Here is a 23,219-nt window from a genome sequence, read left to right as displayed (position 1 = left end):
TAGCTCCTCAATGAATTCACCCATTCACAATACTGTCTTTTTTTGGTTCTTGTTACTTAAAGTCCATTCTGTCTGATATTTATATGTGCATTGCATTTGTACTTAAAGGATGTGTGTTCTGTGATTATAAGAAAAGGAAAAAATTATATTAAGTGAAGTAAGACAGGCCCAAAAAAACATAGGTCCCATGGTTTCGCTTATTTGCAATATCTAGTATATGTCTGAGTCAAGCAGAAAAGGTCAGATAAGGTGATGTTAGGGAAATGAACCCTAAGATATGTATTCAAATTTTTTTTCTTTCATGCGATTGTTTCTAAAACATTTATAAGATTATTTCTTTGTTGCTTTGTATATCCCTCCCCCACAGTATAACCCCTGCTTTCACTGTATTTGATGTTGGTATAATTTGTGGAGGGGAAGGGGAAAAACAAATCGTTTAAATAGGGATACAGGTGGACCCATTGCAACAATGAAATGTACAAGTCATTATGTCCAAAACGAACTTTACAACTTTGGTGTGGGAGGGGGGGGGTAAGCAGGGAGGATTGAGTGGGGAGGCAGGGGGAGGATGGGAAGGGATGGGAAGGGGAAACAAAGGAGGAGACTACAATGCTTGATAAGAAATGTACTCATTATCTTGCCCATGTAATTGTAACCCCTCTGTACAGTATTTTCACGATAAAAAATAAAAGAAAAAGAAAAGGTATTACAAAGGTATTACTGGTCAGGTGGCGGTGGTTCAGAGTATTTGTCAATTCTTTTTTTTTTTGGTCCAGTCATGGGGCCTGAACTCTGGGCCTGGGCGCTGTCCCTCAGCTTTTCAGCTCAAGGCTAGCGCTCTACCACTTGAGCCATAGCGCCACCTCTGGCTTTTTTTTTTCTTTTTGCTTATGTGGTGCTGAGGAATCAAACCCAGGGCCTCAGGCATGCAAGGCAAGCGCTCTACCACTGAGCCACCTTCCCAGCCCTTGTCAATTCTTCTATATCCTTTTAGATTTATTTTTTCCAGTCCTGGTCTTGATCTCTGAGCCTGGGCGCTGTCCCTGAGATCCTTTTGCTCAAGACTAGTGCTCTACCACGTAAGCCACAGTGCTATTTCTGGATTTTTCTGTGATTAATTGGAGATCAGAGTCTCAAGGACTTTCCCCTGCCTGGGCTGGCTTTAAACTGTGATCCTCAGATCTCAGTCTCCTGAATAGCTAGCATTTGCAGGCGTGAGATGCTTAACACAAACAAAACACAAACAGATCTATAAACATTTTAAGACTTCATATTTCCTATGCCTACTTAAATAACAACATTTAACTTAAAATTTTAAGCCATGTTAAATAGTCACTTTTTTTGTTTTTTGTTGGTTGTGGGGCTTGAATTCAGGGCCTGGGCAATATCTCAAGGATAGCAGTCTACTACATTAAACCAAAGCTCCACTTCCAGTTTTTAGGTGGTTAATTGGGGATAAGGGTCTCACAGACTTTCCTGTGCAGGCTGGCTTCAAACCGTGATCCTCAGATCACAGCCTCCTAAGTAACTAGAATTACAGGTGTAAGCCACCAGCACCTGAGTAAATATTCACACTTTTAATCAGCATTTATTTTCAGATCTCACCACTCAGTATTTTAATTCTATTACAATTAAAGTTACAATGCAATAATAAGCTGTCATTTTCATTAAAAGAAAAATCAAAACTGTTCATTATTATGACAAAAATCACTTGTGAAATAAAAACATTTTATTACAAAGCTTTACTCATTAAGGAAAAAGAAGCTGGGCATAATGGCTATGGCTCAAACCTGTAATCCTAGCTTCTTAGGAGGCAGAGATTTGAGGGTAGTGGTTTGTGGTAGCTGGGCATAAAAGTTCTCAAGAAGCTAGGCCCTGGTGGCTCATGCCTATAATCCTAGCTACTCAGGAGGCTGAGATCTTAGAATTGTGAAGCCAGCCCAGGCAGAAAAGTCCCAGTAAAACTCTTATCTCCAATCAATGACTCAAAAACCAGAAGTGGCACTATGGTTCAAGAGCGAGAGAACTAACCTTGAGCACAAAGAGGCTCAGGAACAGGGCCCAGGCCCTGAGTTCAAGCCCCACAACCTACACATACACACAAAAAGTTTTACAGACTTTGTCTTAATCAACACCCAGGCATGATGGCTAAAGCCTGACATACCAGCTAGAGATTAAGTGCAATGGCTTAACACAGTAGTGTGCACCTGCAAATGAGGAAGCAAACGGAGGGTCACAGCCCCACCAACCCAGGCTAGCCTCCCTGTAAAGTGAGACCCTACTTGAACACAGCCAATGCAAAAAAGGGCTAGAGATCTGGCTCAAATGGGAGAAAACACCTAGGGAGGGAAAGAATGCATTATGACTAAATCTGTCAATAATCTGACTTATTAGGTGAAAAAAAAGCCTAAAAGAAACCACACAAAGACTATTATTTTCATTTCTTCACTATTCCACCTTGGTTACAAACTGCCACTTGGCGTGGCCTTAGTAAATACCTAGGAATAATAAATATTTAGCACACTAATGTTGAAAACTGATGAGTAACAGTGATTTTATGAGTTATGAATGTTATGTTTTATTGAGTTTCCTAACAAGCAATTTTCACTTCTCATTTACATAGCAGTCTTGTATCTAGAATATAAGGCTAAGTTACTATCTAAAATTTATCAAAGATATCAAATAATCAGATTTATTCCATACTAAGTGTTCTACTTAAACAATCTGATGATTAAGATTTTTTGAGACTGAGACTCTGAAATTCAAGACTGACCAACAAAAGAGCAACTAGATATTTATTTATGGGTGATCGTAAGGTTCATGACCATGAACTTCACAAAGCAACATGAGATCTATCTCCTGTGGCAGAGTCAGTTTATACACACTCTTACCCAGTTCCTGGTCCCTATTACCATCTCACTCCCCCCACACAGAGAACACAGAAAATAGGCCAGCAGCTTTTATCTAGCAAGGTAACTAGATCAGACACAGATCCAGAATTGCAGTGCTCATTATGATGACCACTGGTCATATGTGGCCTTGACTTGGTTATACCAGTCCATTTCAAGTGCTCAATAGTTACCCAAGACTAGCAGCTCTTGACTAGAGAACAAAGAATACAATATCACATTATCACACAAAGTTCTATTTATTGCACAGAGCTGTTGGAAAACATATCTTTGCTCAATATCAGAAGGATTTTCATAATGAAATACATGTACTTTTGCAAGTACTTTTTTTCTTTGTGCCAATACTAGATCTCAGAACCGCAAGCTCCTTCTCACCTTGTTGGCTCATGGCTGACACTCTACTATGTGAGCCACATCTTTTGTCCAGCATTTTTCTGGTTAAATAAGGGTGGAGTCACATGGGAATTTTCGTCCCAGGCTGGCTCCAAGCTGATCTTAGCTTCTTGAGCTACTAGGATTTACAGGCATAAACCACCAGCACCTGGCTTGTAAGTAACATTTAAGTATGTTTTACTATGTGTTTTCCTAAGCACCTTTATTATGCATCGTATTATGCTTCCTGACAAATACATCTAACAATTTTAGGAGCCAGAGCTATCTTACCATGTTAGTAACATATATATACATATATATATATATATATATATATATATATGTGAAATAGTTTAACAAAGTCAAAAGATTTTATTTTTACGTTAAGTACACCAACTAAAACATTAAAATTAATATTTTTAAATACATTTTTATTGTAAAAATACTGTACAGAGGTGTTACAGTTACATGAGTAAGGTAATGAGTACATTTCCTATCAAGCATTGTTACCTCCTCCTTTGTTTTTCCCCTATCCTCCCTTCCCTCCTACCTCCACAACTACATTCCTCCCTCCCCGCCTAAATTGTAAAGTTTGTTTTTCAGCATGGTGTCTTGTACATCTCATTGTTACAATGGGTCAACCTGTATCCCTATTTAAGCATTTTGTTTTTTCCCTTCCCATCCCCAAGCTAAAGAAGTTTATATACAAGATGCAGAGGGCTGGGAAGGTGGCTCAGTGGTAGAGCGCTTGCCTTGCATGCTCAAGGCCCTGGGTTCAATTCCTCAGCACCACATAAGCAAAAAGAAAAAAGCCAGAAGTGGCTCTGTGGCTCAAGTGGTAGAGCGCTAGCCTTGAGCTGAAGAGCTGAGGGACAGCGCCCAGGCCCAGGGTTCAGGCCCCACGACCGGACCCAAAAAAAAAAAAAAAAAAAAAAAAAGATGCAGAGCACCTACATAAAATACAGTGAAAATGGGTTATACTGTGGGGGAGGAACATACAAAGAAACAAAAAAATCACATGGTACATTATAAATATATTAGGAACAATAGCAAGAAAGAAAAGGCCACTTGTGTCCCTATCTTGGGTTCATTTCGCTTAACATCATCTTATCTCACCCCAGTTAGAATGACTATAATCAAGAAATCTAATAACAACAGATGCTGGAGGGGATGTGGCCAGAAGGGAACCCTACTGCACTGTTGGTGGGAGTGTAAACTTGTTCAACCACTTTGGAAAGAAGTATGGAGGTTCCTCAAAAGACTCCACACAGAGGGGCTGGGAAGGTGGCTCACTGGTAGAGCGCTTGCCTTGCATGCCTGAGGCCCTGGGTTCGATTCCTCAGCACCACATAAGCAAAAAGAAAAGAGAAAGCCAGAAGTGGCGCTGTGGCTCAAGAGGTAGAGCGCTAGCCTTGAGCTGAAGAGCTGAGGGGCAGCGCCCAGGCCCAGAGTTCAGGCCCCATGACCAGACCCAAAAAAAAAAAATAGACTCCACATAGAGCTTCCCTATGACCCAGCAATCCCACTTTTGGGCATTTACCCAAATGATCACAAACAAGACCATACTAAAGCTACCAGCACAACTATGTTTATTGCAGCATTATGTACCATCGCTAAGATATGGAACCAACCCAGATGCCCCTCTAGATGAATGATCAAGAAAATGTGGTACACACATACACACACATACACACACATACACACACACACACACACACACACACACACACACACACACAATGGAATTCCATGCCTCCATCAGAATGGCATCACCCCATTTGTTAGGAAATGGAAAGACTTGGAAAAAATTATATTAAGTAAAGTAAGATAGGCTCACAGAAACATAGGTCTTATGGTTTCCCTTATTTGCAATAAGTAGTATATGTCTGGAACAAGCAGAAAAGGTTAAAATTAATATTTTTAAGTATGAAATAACTTGTACATAAATTGACCACAAGTAGGTTTTCATTATACTTGATCACCATCTGCTGGCTATTTAGTAAACTGCAAAGCAAATGTCAAAAGAGACTTAAATTTAAAAGAACACACAGAATATCAGCTTTTTTCCACAATGCATTCCTAGAAGACCACATCATCAAGAGGATCACTATAAAGCAAATCAAGCTGGGCACTGGTGGCTCATGACTCTAATCCTAACTACTCAGGAGGCTGAGATCTGAGGATTGTGGTTCAAAGTCAGTAGGAAAGTCAGTGAAACCCCTATCTCCAATTAACCACCAGAAAACTGCAGGTGGCACTGTGACTCAAAGTGATAGAACACTAGCCTTGAACAAAAGAGCTCAGGGACAAGCACCTAGGCCCTGAGTTCAAACCCCAAGATCAACAACCACAACAACAACAAAAAAATATTTGCTGTAAGAATAAATAGGACTTCATTTTTTATTCCAAATTAAAAACTACCATCAAATAATCCATGAGGAAACTTCACTGAAAGTTACAGCTATAGCCTCTATAATCATTTAGAATAGGATAATTATTCTCCAAGTCTTTTCTTACAGGCATAAACACAGGTATGATTGAAATAACTAGTAATCTAAAAGATTACTAGTTATGATAAAATATATACTTATTCCTAGAACTTTAAAATTATCTGGATTTATAATCTTGATTATAATCTGACACTTAAAGAAATCTATATGAATGCCTTTTTCATTGATAAGTCCCTCAAAAATAAGCAGAAGTAATGTTTCTTCCACTGGAAAGCAGTGTTTAAGGCCAGGGTTCATTCAACATTACATCGCATCACAGTCTCCTAATTTATAATAAAAATTTCAAATAAAAGGTGCTATTAATTTTTTTCCATCTTTCCCTTTCCCCAACATTTAACTGTACTATGGAGACAAATTATCAGACTATATTATATTTCAAAAAATGGTCAAGGAAGCTGACAAGCAAGGCTCAGAATCAACTACAACAATAACAATCACCATGCCAGTGATGACAGGGGTAGCAGCAGCTGACACTTAATGGTCCAGTGCCGAAAATTCACTTAGTCCTTTCAATTCTGAGCTCCTTAAAGGTCTATAATTACAAATGATGAAATTGGGTTTAAATTATGTAAGTTGCCTGAAGATAGATTGTTTCCAAGTGTCAGAAATGGGATTTAAACAAAGGCAAATTCCCTCATTTCAGCACAACCTACAAATAACCAAGAACAAAGACTAGCTGTCCAGGTTTGCTGAGGGAACACAAGTAGGGGAAAAAACAGACCAAACAGAACTTCCATATTTTCTGCATCAAGTACTTACACTTACACCTATATGATAAACTGCAAGCAATATCATAAACCTGTATTTCAGTTTAGAGTCCATAACTAGGAAAGTCACATGACCATCCTGAAGCTATTACCTCTACTATAAATACAAAAGGCAATGATGTCAGCCTCCCAGAATTTAAAAAAGGATTAAAGAAAAGATTTCTAGATAAGTGCCTTAAGACAGCATGAGTAATCCAGATGGCATAACTTGCCTCAATTTCTTCTTTAACAAGGTAGAAATACAAATGGAATCCATAAACATTTAGAGTGTTTATTGGGAAATTTCCATTCTTTTGATTAAATATATATATTATATAGTTAAATTGATTCATTTGTATCACTAATAATAATATATATGTCCAAACATTTTAAGAAGATGGTATTTTAGAAGGCAATAGGGCAGTATTATCAAAAGTAAATGTGTGATTACAAAAAAAAGTGTAAATATACAAAAAAGAATGTTTTTTCTCCATCCTGCAGACAAGTCCCACTTACAAAAGGTGACACCCAGATATATGCCAGGCACATGTATCATATAGCCCTTAAAACACACACACATATACATATATATACAAAAAGAAGTTTACTATACTTTTATGTACTCTTTTTAAATATATATGGTTTATATATTTTGCCATACTAGCCAGTACATACATATTTACAATATGTATACAAGTGTACATGTATGTATACATATATTTGGTGATATGAGTTTGAACTCAAAGTCTTGAATTTGCTAGGCAGGTATGACACCACTGAGTCATGCCTCCAGCCTTGTTTTTCATTGGTTATTTTAAGGAGAGTCTCATTTCCCACCTGAGCCTTGATCCACCTACTTTTAGGCTTCCTGACATTGCTGGAAGCAGTTTCCCTTCATGGAGATAGAATCTCACAAACTTTTCTGCCCAAGCTAGCCTGGTACCATGAAATTACCTCTCAACCTCTCACATGGCTTAGGCTAACAAGCATATGAAAATACACCCACCGATAGGTACAGAACTTTTCTGCTTGGCATAATTTCAAACCATGATTCTCCTGTTGTCAACCTAAATAGGTATGATTACAGGCTTCAGCCACCAGTACCCAACTTCATTTTTAATCATTGCACAAGATATTAAATCAACTAATAGTCACCAACAGTACAGTTTTCTCCAAGGAATATATGTCTCAAAATACATGAAGTTTGATATTATAATGGATAAATTGGCATCTTTAAATTATGGGCAAGACTAACAGCCAAAGTGGCTTACATCCATTCATACTATCCTTGAATTTTCACAGACAAATGGAAATCATATTACAAACCCTCCAACCACAAACAAGAACATCTGTGTTTCACTTCTTGGTCAATAGGGAACACCCTCATCTAACAGCTTCCCACAATTGTGATTTCCCCTCATGATTCCTGTCTAGCACTGAGATTTATCCATGTGACCCTGTATGGCATGCCATGTCCCTTCCTCTGAGTAACTGAGTGATAAATTCTTCTTTCAAAGTAAGATGTTTCTATGTATGTCATCTTTTTGTATCTGATTAAAACAAATCCCACGTTTATTTTCATACATGGCACAGAGTGGTATATGTACTAGGACATTAACTAAGGTATTCTTTATAGTAATAAAGAACTGCAAGAATTAGAGATAGTTTAGAGTATATTCTCAGTATAGATTATTATCTTCAAGGGACACTGTCCACATGACATAACTTTTAGACATATTTGAATAAATAAAAAAACAAGTTATAAAACAGTATATATAAGCTAACATCATTTTAATTACATTCATATGGGTGTTGAGTGTCTACTGTAAAAATGTGCTAAGTTATTGATGGCTATTACTTCTCATGAAGAAAGTAAGAAAGAGAAAACACAAAGAAAAGCTTTGACTTTTTTTATTCTAGATAGCTCTATGTTGGTGTTTTTACAAAAAACATGTTTTGCATAATGATTGCAAAATTTTCTAAAAGTAGTACTGAATTCATCATCACCCAAGTATTACTAACTGAAGAGCTTTAAACAATACACATACATCTTCTCTCAGTTGCTGTGTAGCAGAAGTCTAAGGCACTGCTGAGCTAGGTCCTCTGTTGAGATCACATGTGTCTATAATCATGATTTGATCAGAGCTGAGCTCTAAGGTGGAGACTCAACAAGGGAATAATCCACTTCACTGCTTGCCTGGCTGTCAGCAGCCTTCTGTTTCTGATGGTTATATGAGTCATGACATCTACCTCTTCAAAATCAGCAAAGGCAATGACACTAAAACTCTAGCAGAAGTCTGCTAGCAAGATGGAGTTTTACACAAGATATAATTATAGTCATTATCACTGTCATATTCTACTGAGCAAAAGCAAGTTGTCCTGCCAATACTTATGGAGAGGGAATTAGATAAAGAATACCAGAGGGAGGGTCAGGGGGGCCACCTTAAAATCTGCCTATCATAAAGACAAAGTTTTATTAGATTTCACTGGATAACCACAAGGATAATACATATTGATAAAGCTTATGATTATAGAACTAAATGAAATTAATTAAATATATGAGTATGATCTAAACTCATGATCTCTTTAGAAACATTTCATAAAGTCATGCACCAAAAGCAAATACAACTAGTGTATTTTGTTACCAAGAGTTCAATATTTGACAAAAATGTGCAATGACAGAATTATAATAAAATAGCAATGTAATTTGGATCAGTGGTTCTTCCTAAATAAACATGGGTAATAATGATCTTAAACCAAGAACTATGGAAAAAAGGAAAGCAAAAAAGAGAATCAGAATAGGACTACTATGTGTTTAAAAGGTTTAGTGTAAAATACTATGTTTACTAGTTTATAATGCACATTTAGGGAAAAGGCATGATAATAAGACGGATAGAATTTGACCTCATAATGCATCTAGTGAGTATGGAATGATGCTAATGCCCATATCCAACAGGAAGAATGAAAAGAAAGAAAAAGAAAGGAAAGGTGCCATCTCTACTGAATAGGGAGTCCTAACAAAAAGGCTTCAAAAGAACTCTGCATCTTTAATAATATAAAAAGGCTAGGGCACAAACAGCATAATCTAAAATGCCATTAGAAATATTTCACATACAAAAAGGTCTAAGTAAAGCAGGATTTTATAAAGTGATCAAAAAAGAAACACTAAGGGGGAAAATCTTTTAAGATTAAAGAGGTTTTTCAAAGGACAACTTGAAGTGGTTGTAAAATTTATGAGGCAGCATTAAACTTCAGTTCTAAGTAACAATAAATTATTCACTATAAAAACATACATGTGTCAAATATTATAAGCCTCTTAAACTTTTTTAAACAAGTTTTTGAAGAACTGATTAGATGTATTAGGTCAACATTAACAGATATCAACTTTTTCATTGGCGCAGTATGACCACTCAGGGTAAAGAAGCAACTTTAAAAAAGAAATGTAAAGATAGAACCATCAATAGCCTATTCACCAACATATCTAACAGATACAAATATCATGTATTTGGCCTTAAATTCAACTGTGTTGACTTTAACTAAAAAGCATCTTAGTTTTATTCTTAACACCTCATGTATATAAAATGAAAATAACTATTAAGAAATATATAGAGATTATATTTTTAAACAAATTATACAGTATAAAAAAGTCAACTATGGCTTGAGAGATAAAATGCTTGCCTAACTAGCACAGGCCATGATCTGAAACTACAATACCACCAAAAAAAAAATAGACTATATAATTATTTAACGAAATAGATGCCTTGAACTTTATTTTTGCAGCCCTAATTAACCATTAGCCTTAATAACACTGACATTTGATCAAAAAACCTCTTTTCAGCTCCCTTACTATCATACTTTCCTCATGGTGAGTGAATGACCTCACAATAAAATATATCCATGCTTCTTCCAATATTTCCTAAAATGTATCCTTCCCTCCACATTTCCTAAAAATTCAATTAAAATTATTCTGTATCATTCTTTCTGCTACAACATAGATGTCTTAAAGGATGGGCAAGTTATAAAGAGTCTCTGAATAGTTTAAATATTTGGTTGTATACAACATAACCCATTCATTCATGCATGTATGCATTTACCAAATACAAATACTTAAGGGAGTTTCTAACATGTTCCCAACCAATGCTAAGAGCTGAAAATACCTTCCAACTTCATGAACTTACAATCTAGCACAAAAGATTGTCATCAAATCTGACTGTGGTGAATGCAACAAAGAAACACAGAGTACCACAGGAATGAAGAATAAACTACCTAACTTGAACTGAGATGTCAGGTAAGGCTCTTGTTTTGGTTTCTAGAGGGGGAGTGTTTTTGTGTTGGGGGGTGTTTTGTTGGCTGTTTGCTTGTTTGGTAACTGGTTCTTTGAGATGAGTCTCCAGAGAACCTTCAGATCTTAAGAACGGATAAAATGTATGAAGGAGTTAAATAGGTAACAAAGATGTGATTATGATGCTAAATATAAGGATATTCTCCCCTTCTACAAACATGTAATGTGCTCTTCTGAAACAATCCCATTTCTGCCATTCTTCTGTTCACTTTTGACCAAAAATAAAAACAGAAAAAAATACTTTGTCTTCTAACCCTACCTAAAGAAATAAAAAAGTGTAGACTAGCTGGGTGCTGGCGGCTCACGCCTGTAATCCTAGCTACTCAGGAGGCTGAGATCTGAGGATCTCAGTTCAAAGCCAGCCAGGGTAGGAAAGTCCGCAAGACTCTTATCTCCAATAAAGCACTAGTAAACCGGAAGTGGTGCTGTGGCTCAAGCAGTAAAGCACTCGCCTTGAGCTGAAGAGCGCAAGGACAGCGTTCAAGCCCCATGACTGACAAAAAAAAAGTGTAAACTATACTTTGAGGCAAACCTGAGGAAATAAAGAGGAGCCAAATAACTGAATTTTGATATAAAATTTCCTAATTGCTAATTCTGACATTTCATTAAAAAAAAGTAAAAACACTATGCAAATCAAGCAAACAAATCTTCCCACATAATTTCTTCAGTTCAGAAATACTGCCAATTTTAAACTCTAGTCAAAACTTTAAGACATAGTATCCTAAGGTTAGTTCACCTTTATAATACAAATTTCATGTTCGTTATACCTGGAAAAGAACCCAGAATTTTAGCTGGATTCGTAACATATATTTGGAATGGAATCTGTAGCCAAAATAAGATTTTTCTTTGTATATAAAATTCAATCTTCTATGTTTTCAGTACTAGAATTTGAATTCAGGGCCTCATATTGTGCTAAGCAGGCTCTCTACCACTTGCCATACCCTGACCTCTGTAACACACAATCAATCTCTTTACATCTCCACTTACCAACTAACAAATGTCTACATATATACTTCTTTTTTTAATCCTCTATAAATATAAGTATTTAATACCATGTCCTATGGACTCATCAATTCATTTCTTTTTTCTCCTAAAAAAATGTCCTTAATTTCATTTTCCTCCTTTACTACCTCTCCATAATAATTTGTTTCCCCTAATAAAATAATTGCATGTACTAGATCTCTTGCTTTGTGTTAATCTGTTCTTTCTACCATAGTATCTCAGGTCTGAAGAATATAAACAGACTGTATCAATAATAGAGACATTCCAAATCACTAATAGCACTTCTATACTAATTAAGGAATATACCAAAGACATTATAGTGGATAAGAAAGATTACATTGTTAACAGAAACAAACTCCTGAAGCTAAATCACCTAAAGAATGGTGAGGAATGGAGTATGAAACATGGGGCATGTCAATGGACATTGTCAAATATGATAAAATTCTAGATTTAAATATATCTTTTTTAAGATCTAAAAGTTATACTTCCATGATAGCCTTTTTGTATATTTTCAAAACGTAGAAGTTTATTTTATTTGCACTAAAATCCTACTTAAGCTTAATACTATATATTAAGAAAGAATTAAGGCTTATACTTTTATTTCATTAAATGAAACCAAATACTGTTCACTGAGGTAGAAAGGAGAGATCTTCAAGCATCAGATTCAGCACAGATATATAGGGTGTCATATCTTATGAACAGTGAAAATGTTCTTAATTTTTGTCATAAATGAAAACACAGTGTTAAAAATTGTGTAGTACAATTTTCTAAGCAGTAGAGTATGTGTGTGTGAAGTAAACAGGTACCTATGAAAGCAGCTATAAATGTAAAATAACTTGAATATATAATAAGCAAAAAATGAAACTGTTATTCTACCTATTCCATTCATAACCCTCAACTTTAGAAAAAATATAAAGTAGATCAAGTCCTTATAATTAAAAGAAAAAATTTAATGTATAAGCCAGTTTCAAAAGGCTAAATGATAAAAAGAAATTCAGAATCACATTTCTGTGGCATACCTGTGAGCATCTGCTGGCAACAGCATTGATGTGCTATCTTCTCCAGAAGAAAGATTCCATGATTCACTTAATCTGCGCTCACTTGTGTTCAGTTCACCCAGTACCCAGTCAGGTAACTGTTCTGGACTTGAGCCTTTTGCTTGTGCTGGATTTGGTTCATCAAAATAGATGGACTGATATTTTAAAATTAGAGAAATTATTCTTCCAAAATATACTATGAAGAAACACTTAAAATTTCTTTTAAGTTTGATAAAAACTCTTTCAAACACTCAACTTAAAGTCAATAACATACAAATATATAAAAATATATGATTAAATATATGAATTATGAAATATTAAAACAAGATGGATAGCATATTTACATTTTAGTTATGTTCTACTTATATAAGATATCTAATAAGCAGCAAAATTATGTAAAAATTCTGATATTTATACAAATAAATGATATTAGATTTATAAAATATCAATAGAAAGTTTTAAAATCATATTTCACTCTCTGTAACAATTACTACTTTGCACACATGTGCACATGCATACACATACACAAAATCTGTGGGCAGAGAAACCACAATCAAGACAAATCAGAAATCAAAACTAGCCGGGCACCGGGGGCTCACGCCTGTAATCCTAGCTACTCAGGAGGCTGAGATCTGAGGATCATGGTTCAAAGCCAGCCCCGGCAAGAAAAGTCCGTGAAATTCTTATCTCTAATAAACCACCAGAAAACCAGAAGTGGCGCTGTAGCTCAAGTGGTAGAGCGTTAGCCTTGAGCTGAAGAGCTGAGGGACAGCGCTCAGGCCCAGAGTTCAAGCCCCACGACCAACAACAACAACAAAAAAAAAAAAGAAGTTAAAATTACTAGTCCATTGATGAGGTAGAAATTACACAGGCTAGCATACCTAAGACAGGATTCCAAGGCCTTCTTCATTCTTACTATTGTAAAATAAAGTCCTTCTCTGTGATCCTATGAAATTGACCATGAATGGGAAAATATGACACAGAATACTTGCATCTTAATATATTCTTCATAAAATGTTCTACTCTAGTCACTGAGAAGGACATTACTCAAATATTTGATGGCTGTTTTCAATACTATAGCTCTATAATATAGTTCTGTTTGGAATTGTTATACTTCCAGCACTACTTTTTCTGCCCAGGATTGCTTTTGTGATTCAGAGCCTTTTGTAGTTCCATATGAATTATTTATTTCTCTCTAAATTAACTGGTCTGCATGACATATTTCTGAAGAAAACTTCACTGAGTAAATACCTGTCCAACAACTCTTCCAATCCTGCACAAAAATTCTTAAGGGGCTATTCTCCAAGGAGGAGTGACACATGACCCTATATTCCAAATTAGAATTGTCTGATAATTTCTTTTTAAATAAGCAACTGTAACCCCACCCCCTTATCCAGTTTTACTTTCTATGGTTTTAATTACCCATGGTCAACATTAAATAGAAAATTCTAGGAACAAAGAAGTTTAAATTGCATCCCATTCGAAGTAAGTATAATGAAATGTCACACACCATTCACTCCACAATATCCCACTAGGCATATTTATGCTATACATACTACCTACCTATTAGTCCCTTAGTAGCTGGATCAGTTATCAGCATAGTATAAAGGATCCAAAACTATTTGCAATTTCAGACATCTAGTGGAGAAACAGGTCTTGGAATGTATCCACCACAGAAAGTAGAGGACTACATAATAAATCTAATGTCTAACCAAATATGAAGTCATGTAACTATCTCAAATACTCCTGACCTCATAAGCAAAAAGTACTACTTTAACATAAATTGAGTAACCAGCAAGAATTATCCTCTAGTGTTACCATGCCATGTGATTAAATTTTGCCTCAAGTAAAATCATAAAATATGGAAAAAAATCTCATAATACATTACAAAGAAGTTAGCAGTTATATATATTCACATACATGTACATATTATACAAACACATCTATACATACATATACATATCTTTTAATAATAACCTCCAATACCTAGTACCAACACAGTACCAACACAAACCATGAAACAAACACAAGCAAATGAAACAAATACACGAGTGCTTAATGGTACCTACCATGTATGACGGTAATGTTTTTAGTGTCCCTGGCTCAGGACGGTGTGTAAAAGGGCCTTCAAGCACTCCTCGTTTAAGCATATGCAATAATAATTTTGCATACAAGTTCCGATTCTTCCTGCCCATGACTCCTGCACCTGTTCCTGAAGGCTCACACAGCTTTCTAATCCATAGAGCACATCTCTGCCGCTCTATAAATACATGAGAATAAGAAAATCAATTTTCAAAAACTAAGACACTAAATCATTAAGACCTATAATAGCACCTACTTTTGTCTACAAAAGGAATCAGCAAATTTGTATAAAGGGCCCACAAGTAAATACTTTAGGTTTGCAGGCCATGTAAGCTCTGGTACAGCTAGTCTACCCAGCCACGACATGAAGAAAGCATTAAGAGACCACATGTAAATGAAAGGCATAGTTATTTTCCAATAAAGTTACAAAAAAGAAAGAAAGAAAAAGAAGCTATGGAACCTATGGAAGTTAGCCCCATGGGCCATATACTCTTAGTCTAAAATTTCACTTTGTTATCTGGAAAATGCAAATAACTATTTGTATAAAAATAAAATCTCAGCTGGGTGCAGGTGGTTCATGTCTGTAATCCTAGCTACTCAGGAGGCTGAAATCTAAGGCTGGTTTGAAGCCAGCCCAAGCAGGAAAGTCAGTGAGACTCTTATCTCAAATAAACCACTCAGAAAAAGAGGGAAGTGGGGTTGTGGTTCAATTGGTAGAGCATTAGCCTTGAGCAAAAGAAGCTCAGGGACAGCACTCAGGCCCAGAGTTAAGACCCAGGACGAGCAAAATAAATAAATAAAATAATAAAATATAAAATCTCCAGATTATTTTAAAATAAATTTGAGGTAAGATTTTGCTATAATTTTGCATCTCTAAAATAATTTTAAGATGTATTGAAAAAGCTATAATTCTAACTATAATTCTACTCTGTAATTCTAACTATGCAAATCTAAAAGAGATAAAATACAATCTCTTGATTTATCAAGCATTTTATACGTACTCTAAAATTAAACCCAAATGTTTGGTTTATTAAAGCCAATAATTTCCAGGGACTTAAAGCTGGTTTATTTAGAGTTTTCTTTTAACATCTCTAAAAGTAACTGAGTACTACTTACTGTAATTTCATAAAATAATTATCCTTTAAAAACTGCCTAAAAATAGTAGATTAATCCTCATATAATAAACAATCCATTAACTATATTATCTTGCCATGACACAGGACTGTTTTAAGTCTAATGAAAACTACTCTGATAGTAATTTTTATCATCTAACTCAATTGAGGATTATATATCTAATACAAATCATAAGTCTAAGTCTAATCTCTTAGTTCTTAAAATTTATATTCATTTATTGTCTTACCTACAAAAATCACTAAGGCTAGATTTACCACTTTGCAAATCTCACTACAGGTATAAGAGCCATGCCTCTAAAAAAACTTTTGTATTTAAAGATAATAATTAAAACAAAAAAAAACAGCAGAGGGGAAATCTCTGGAGGTCAGTTATACAAAAAAATGCTTTTGTAGTTTTTGCTTTGAAAATTACACAATCACAAAATAAACTTTATTAAATAAATGAGTATACATTATACAAAAATAATGTTAAAAGTAAAACTGTTGAACTTAAGTAGTTTTCAAACTACTTTTTTTTTTGCTACATCCTGTAGCAAACTGAAATCTATATTCTAATTCTCAGGATTAAGTACAACTTGGTTAATGAAAAAATTAAATTCTCTACTCGAGATGTTGGGGTGCAAACATTGTCAAAAGGAGAATGTAGCTATAAGGAGAGGTATGAATTTCTAATTCTTGAATGGGATGTAAGTTCCCACATACTCATAATATATGAAATATAGGAAAGCCATGAATGTTCCAATATTGATAATTTGTCATGTACCAAAAAGTGTAACTACTAAATTCTATGTGTATCAAATCTATTTTTAAAAGAAGATAAAATGTGAGAAACATATGACTTGAAATCACAAATATAATGGGAAATCTTAATATAAATTTTTGATCTAAGACAAAAGAATCAAAGAAAAAAAACCTAAGACAAAAAAATTAGTGATGACCAGAAGAGGATACAGTATAGAAATATATATTAATTCAAACTCTCATGAATGAGCCATTGGATATAAAACACTCATCTAAAGAACAGTAGAAAAGAAAAAGTTACAGTCCTGCAAGAGGAAGAAGACTCAAAGAACTACATGAACTACATGACAAACTACTCTGGTGTTGGAAAGGCTCTATAATAATGCAAGACACAAAACAGTAAATACGTAAGTCAAATTCCCTTCTCCCAATGCAGATTCCTGGAATAAATATCTAATGTTGAATCATTTCTCACTTTGAATATAGAGTTCAGATAACTCAGGCAAATAGGGAACTCAGAAAAAGGTTAAAAAAAATTAGCTCCTTGGCCCTCACTCCACACCCTGCATTCAATAGCTACCATGTCAGATTTACCTTTACAGCCAACCATTCATCTACTGTGACTGGAAAGAATTTCCCAACGATTCTTTCCAATTTATCTCTGATGCCCTGAATTATGTGAAAATTCTGAATTTTGAGACAGATTTTAATTCCAAAATAGAATATAAAAGGACTGAAATTAATGATAATATACCAACAAAAATTTACTCATATTTGATTTTATTGTATCAATCAATAAGCATAAAAGACCAATAGATTCTTTTTTACTTTGATAAAAGAATCAAATAATAGTGAACAGCAGACTCTCAAAAAAGAAGATATTCCCAGAGAAGGAGAAAAACAAGCAGGAAAAAAGTCACATCTAACCTTAGATGGTCTATATATATAATGATTTTATATCAGAGGTAGTATCACAATAAGATCTCATAGTTAACAGGATGGTATCACTTTTGGGGGAGAGATGTAAGAAGGCAGAACTGGCAATAAGCTCAGGGCCTTACGCTTGCAGGCAGGTACTCCTTACCATTAAACCACATTTCTAAATTCATTAAATTTTTATATACCCTGGAACAGCTCAAAGTAAACAATCCTACCTCAATATAGTAAGAATTATTACTAAAGAATTTTACTTATCTTACCATTATGACAGTTCACTGTTTGATTAGATAATACAACAAAAAAATTAAGAATCTAGTTTCACCTTACCTGACCTATGGGGTAATTTTAGAACAAAGGGCTTCATATCAACCACAAAGTGATCAAATTCTGCATCCAGTCTCTCCCATTTTTCTTCTTCACTTCCCATTTCAAAACCCAACCTGTAAAAGATTTAAAATTTAAATATTAATGTTCTATGTGTTGAAAACAATAAAACTCTGATGAAAGAAAAACTAAATAAATTAATTAAATACAATTAAATGCCAATCATCTCCCAATTAACACGTAGACTTCCAATCCAACATTTCCATCAAAATCTAGCCACATTTTTTTATAGATACATACAAACTGAATCTGAAATTTACACAGGTTGGTAAAGGAATTAAAGTACCCAAAATGATTTTGAAAAAGAACAAAGTTAGAGGAAACACATTACTCAATTATATATGATAAAGTTAAGTAATCAATACAATGAGATATATCAGTAAATAGACCAGACCAGATAAACCAGAAATGGGCCAACACAAACATAATCAACCTGTTTGCAATGAAGATATAGTTCACAGAGAAATGGCATTTTTTACAACTGGACAGTTGTAAAATGGCAGTTATAACTGGACATCCAATTTGAAAAAAGTTAACCTCTACTTTAACCTAAATTTTAAAAATTAGCTCCTAATTACCAGGTGCTTGTGGCTCACATCTGTAATCATTGCTACTCAGGAGGCTGAGATCTGAGGATCATGGTTCAAAGTCAGCCTGGACAGGAAAGTCCATAAGATTCCATTTCCAATTAAGCAACAAAACAGCCAGAAGTGGAGCTGTGGCTCAAGGCATAGAGCACTAGCCTTAAGTAAAAAGAGCTTGGGTACAGCCACCAGTCCTGAGTTCAAGACCCAGAATTAGCACAGAAAAAAAATTAACTCCAAAGAATAGTGAGCCTATAAAACTCTTAGAGGAAAACACACGAGAAAAAAATTGCTTCAAAAAGAGATTTCTTATCTGCATCATTAAAAATATTATTCCTATAAGAAGTACTTGATATACAGTATTAGACTGCTCCCAAAAGGAAAAAAGAAAAAGCTTCTTGATGTGCAAAAGACTGTTAATGGATGGAGGAAAATAAACCAGAGCCTTTGGGAGAAAATACTTGTAAATTTTACACCTCATAAAGAACTTATATTAAGAAAATATGAGTGGAGCTTGGCACTGGTGGCTAATGCTAGTAATCTTACCTACTAAGGAGGCTAAGATATGGAATATCAAGTATGAAAAATTTACATTCCCATTAAAATGCAAATGGAGTAGTTATAGAAATTTTTGATATACACATAATCACCAAACAAAATTCTCTCAAATGGGGATAAATTGTCAGACAATAATAGAGTACCCAGAAACAAAAAAGAATCAATATTACCTCCTCTCAATCTCACCCAGAAAAGAAAACAGACTGAGGTCCATGCTGCCTCTTCCCAACTAGTGCTCTTCAATCCTTAACTCCAAAGTCCCCTTAGGAGGCTCTATCCACATATCCCCTATTTCCATTACTGTCAGATAACAAAGAAACACCTCCAACTGATAACAGATTCTCTCCCCCACAACCCCCCACTAGATCTTGCGTTTCTACTCAGTGAGCCCTTGATCTTACACACTTACACACTTACACACACACACACACACACACACACACACACACTTTGTTAACCAAGCTGCTGGAGAAAGATGGAGGCCATTTCCATCAAGTGATATGGAACTCCTCAGAGGAGTCTTTTACTCTTTCCTACTCAACAAAGCAACTTTAAAAACTTTTACCACATATCTTAAAAGTCCTTTAAACAAATTCAGCTCTCTTCACTCTCAATTTTTAAAATGCTATCATATTCCATGGGAAAAAAATCTAATAGATGAACATCTTTTAGATTTGATGACATCCCAACTTATCTTAGAGAGCATATGCTTGCCTTCTTTGCTCCTACATCTAAAACAGCAGCAACTCTTCCTATTTTTAAGGTCAATACTTCCTCCTATCATCTATCAATCATCAATTACCTCTACTCTTTTACAAATTCAGCGTCTCTATTGGCTCCTTCCTCTCCTAGGTCAGCCTTCACTCTTGTCTTGCATTCACCACTCTATTCTTAGTTTCTTCACTCCCTCATCTTCTAATCAGATCTCAGCCTTCAAATTTCACCAATGATCCACTAATTGCCAACTCCAAATAGCCACAGTCAGTTTGTAGGCTGACATCTCTGCAGCATCCTACACTTCTTACAACTCACTGCTCCTAGAAAGGCACACTGGGGGGCTGGGAAGTTGGCTCAGTGGTAGAGCACTTGCCTTGCATGCCTGAGGTCCTGGGTTCAATTCCTCAGCCCCACATAAGCAAAAAGCTGGAAGTGGCGCTGTGGCTCAAGTGGTAGAGTGCTAGCCTTGAGCTGAAGAGCTGAGGGACAGCACTCAGGCCCAGAGTTCAGGCCCCACGACGGGACCCCAAAAAAAAAAAAAAAAAAAAGGCACACTGGACTTCGGTAGTTCCACTCACTTCCATGTCCCTGTGGCCACTGACATCATTCATTTTCAGTCCCTCAGTGACTCCTGCTTCTCTGCCCAGCAATTCAGGATTCTCCAGTGTTCTCCCTTTAGTCTCCTTTTAATCTGACTTTCTGGCCCTCCCAGGGCAATCGCCTTTGGAATTACTTCATTTTCCTCATACTGTTCAGCTGTAAATTTTATTTCTAATTCTGCTCTCTGTACAACTCATAATTATAACCATGTTCTGGACATAATTCAGTAATGCCCTTTTCTTAAGTAGACAATGTGTCACAAAGAAAATTCTTCATGATTTTCTCCACACACCTAGCAACGTTGCATTCTGCAGATGACATCATCTACTTCATCTCCCTTGCTAGAAGTTTTAAGGTTCCCATGCTCTACATTCCCACAAACTAATACATGCAGAAATACCCAGAAATGCTTCAACTTCTGCCAGCTTCTCACTTCACTGCCACCACTGACTTGCACTACTGAAACAGCCTCATGACTTGCCTCTCTGAAGTATGCTTTCTCTACTTGAAAAACCAGGTAAGCCTAACATCATCATCTTTTAGACTCTCATGATTGCCTAGACTAAGATACTATTCAAACCCAAAGTTAGGCATACAAGTGCCTTTGTATTTAGGCCCACTTCTCACTACACATACATATTTTGCCTAGACATGCCGACCCACCATTGACCATTTCACTTGTCAGGATGTACTCAAACATTCCTAGCTCTTACCTGAGTTTGTTTCCTTAGCACAGCTGTTCCCTCAGCTTGGGGTCAGGTAAATGAAGCTCAAGGTGACTTCTGAATGAAGCAGACCCTGCTTACCCTAGACAGATGTCTACTCTATTTTCACTGTAAACTACATCTGCACAACAGTATTTATCATGCTGTTACATTTTTATGTATTTGTGTATCATTTGCATATCTTTTATCACCTGGAAGATTCTCAAGATATACACATCTTAGTAGTTACCTAACATACTATCTGGTATAATGTCCCATTTTCACATAATTGCTTTTTGATGTTTCTGTTCTGAGTAGTAGTCAACAGGTCTTCCAAAATAGGAGTATAATAGGCCCCAATTCCATTTACCAAAGTATCTATCCTCCATCATGTCTTCAAATTTAATAGTGGGTAAAATAAGTTGTCTTTAGGTATGGGAATAGAGCTCAATGACAGAACATTTGCCAAGCATATGTGAGATCCTGGGTTCAATCCTCAGCACCATAAAATTTAATAAAATAATAAATTTGATTAAATTGTGGGGGTGTTTTGTGTGATTCAGAGGTTTCACTTTATATTCCTACAATACATTCTATCAGGTATATATTTAGCAAAAGAAGGCTATGATGCCCCTGTTAGATTTTAACTCACAAAGTTGAAAGGCAACTATTCAAATGGATAAATAAACCATTGGAAACTGATAAGCCCAGAATATTAAGCACAGCTTAGGCCTAAATATACTTGCAGGCTTTAACAACGTACCCTGTCCATGTACTCACAAATTTGCTTAAGAGCATCATTATCTATGGTCAAAGTAAAAAGATTCTTCATAATCACTAATTCTCAATAAATCCTTTGACACTGGAAGGAAACGTTAGTGTTTAATGTTAGAGAAAAACTAAAACTTAACAGCTAAATGACTCACCAAAACCATAAAATTAAGCACAAAGCTCAGATTAAAATGTTGAAATCCCTAGCTCTCAGCTCCATTATATCAGATCACTCAGCCATTTACAAATAAGTCAGCAATATCCCTGACTAATAAAAAAGTATTTTTGAAAAGTAGAAAGGCAATCTGAAGTGCTATTAGGATGTGTAATACTAGAATACATAGTTTTTAAAGATAAAACAATATACAAGTGATATTTAGTAAAAGCTAAAAATATGTTTCTCTTATCCCTATTCATTCCATATACAATAATATACAAATAGTATTGTAAACACAAATTATATCCAGTTACCCAAACTTTTGTATCATTTATCAGAATTGCATATTTAAATTAACACTGAAAAATAAAGTTGCATCTCTTGCTTAGGCTTAATAAAGTACACTGTGTCCACTACTGATATACAGCATGATAGGTATATAAATTACTTCAAAAAGTAAAAAAGAAGTAGGTGGGGGGCTGGGAAGGTGGCTCAGTGGTAGAGCACTTGCCTTGCATGCTCGAGGCCCTGGGTTCGGTTCCTAAGCACCACATAAGAAAAAAGCCGGAAGTGGCGCTGTGGCTCAAGTGGTAGAGTGCTAGCCTTGAGCTGAAGAGCTGAGGGACAGCACCCAGGCCCAGAGTTCAGGCCCCACGACCGGACCCAAAAAAAAAAAAAAAAGAAGTAGGTGGCTCTTGTTTCTATAATCTATAGTTTAGATCATGTTTTTTTATTGCACTTATTGGCATGATCTTCATTGAAAAGCTCTTCCCTTCTCCACAGCTACAAAATGGGCTAAGACCTTCTCAAGGTGCTTAACTGACTCAGGAGTCAGCAAAACATAAGCCACAAACATTAAGACATTAAAAAAAAATGTAAAAGGAGTCACAACTACTAAGCCAAGAATGTATTTCACCTATATCCTGCCTCT

At 35.6% G+C, this 23,219-nt stretch overlaps 1 protein-coding gene across 10 annotated transcripts in view; it reads right to left on the bottom strand.

The window, feature by feature from the left end:
* Nucleotides 1-23,219, bottom strand: part of Cep112 (centrosomal protein 112) — a 350,152-nt gene that overhangs the window by 325,832 nt on the left and 1,101 nt on the right. For 6 of the 10 annotated variants that reach the window (XM_069993123.1, XM_069993129.1, XM_069993128.1 and 3 more), the window contains exons 1-4: nt 20,635-20,675; nt 18,141-18,253; nt 14,988-15,178; nt 12,901-13,073 (exon numbers count right to left, since the gene is read on the bottom strand). In XM_069993123.1, coding sequence (XP_069849224.1) covers nt 12,901-13,073; nt 14,988-15,178; nt 18,141-18,253; nt 20,635-20,663 — 506 coding nt within the window. In that variant the 5' untranslated portion in view covers nt 20,664-20,675. Of the gene's footprint in view, nt 1-12,900; nt 13,074-14,987; nt 15,179-18,140; nt 18,254-20,634; nt 20,676-21,369; nt 21,411-23,219 lie in introns of those variants that run through there. The other 4 variants (XM_069993124.1, XM_069993126.1, XM_069993125.1 and 1 more) reach the window with 2 other exon arrangements.

This window comes from Dipodomys merriami, unplaced genomic scaffold (assembly GCF_024711535.1).
Source record: "Dipodomys merriami isolate MVZ:Mamm:240054 unplaced genomic scaffold, mDipMer1.0.p SCAF_42, whole genome shotgun sequence".
In the NCBI taxonomy this organism is placed as follows: domain Eukaryota; kingdom Metazoa; phylum Chordata; class Mammalia; order Rodentia; family Heteromyidae; genus Dipodomys; species Dipodomys merriami.
Note: the sequence above shows the minus strand (reverse complement) of the source record. Positions and strands in the feature narration are given on the sequence as shown.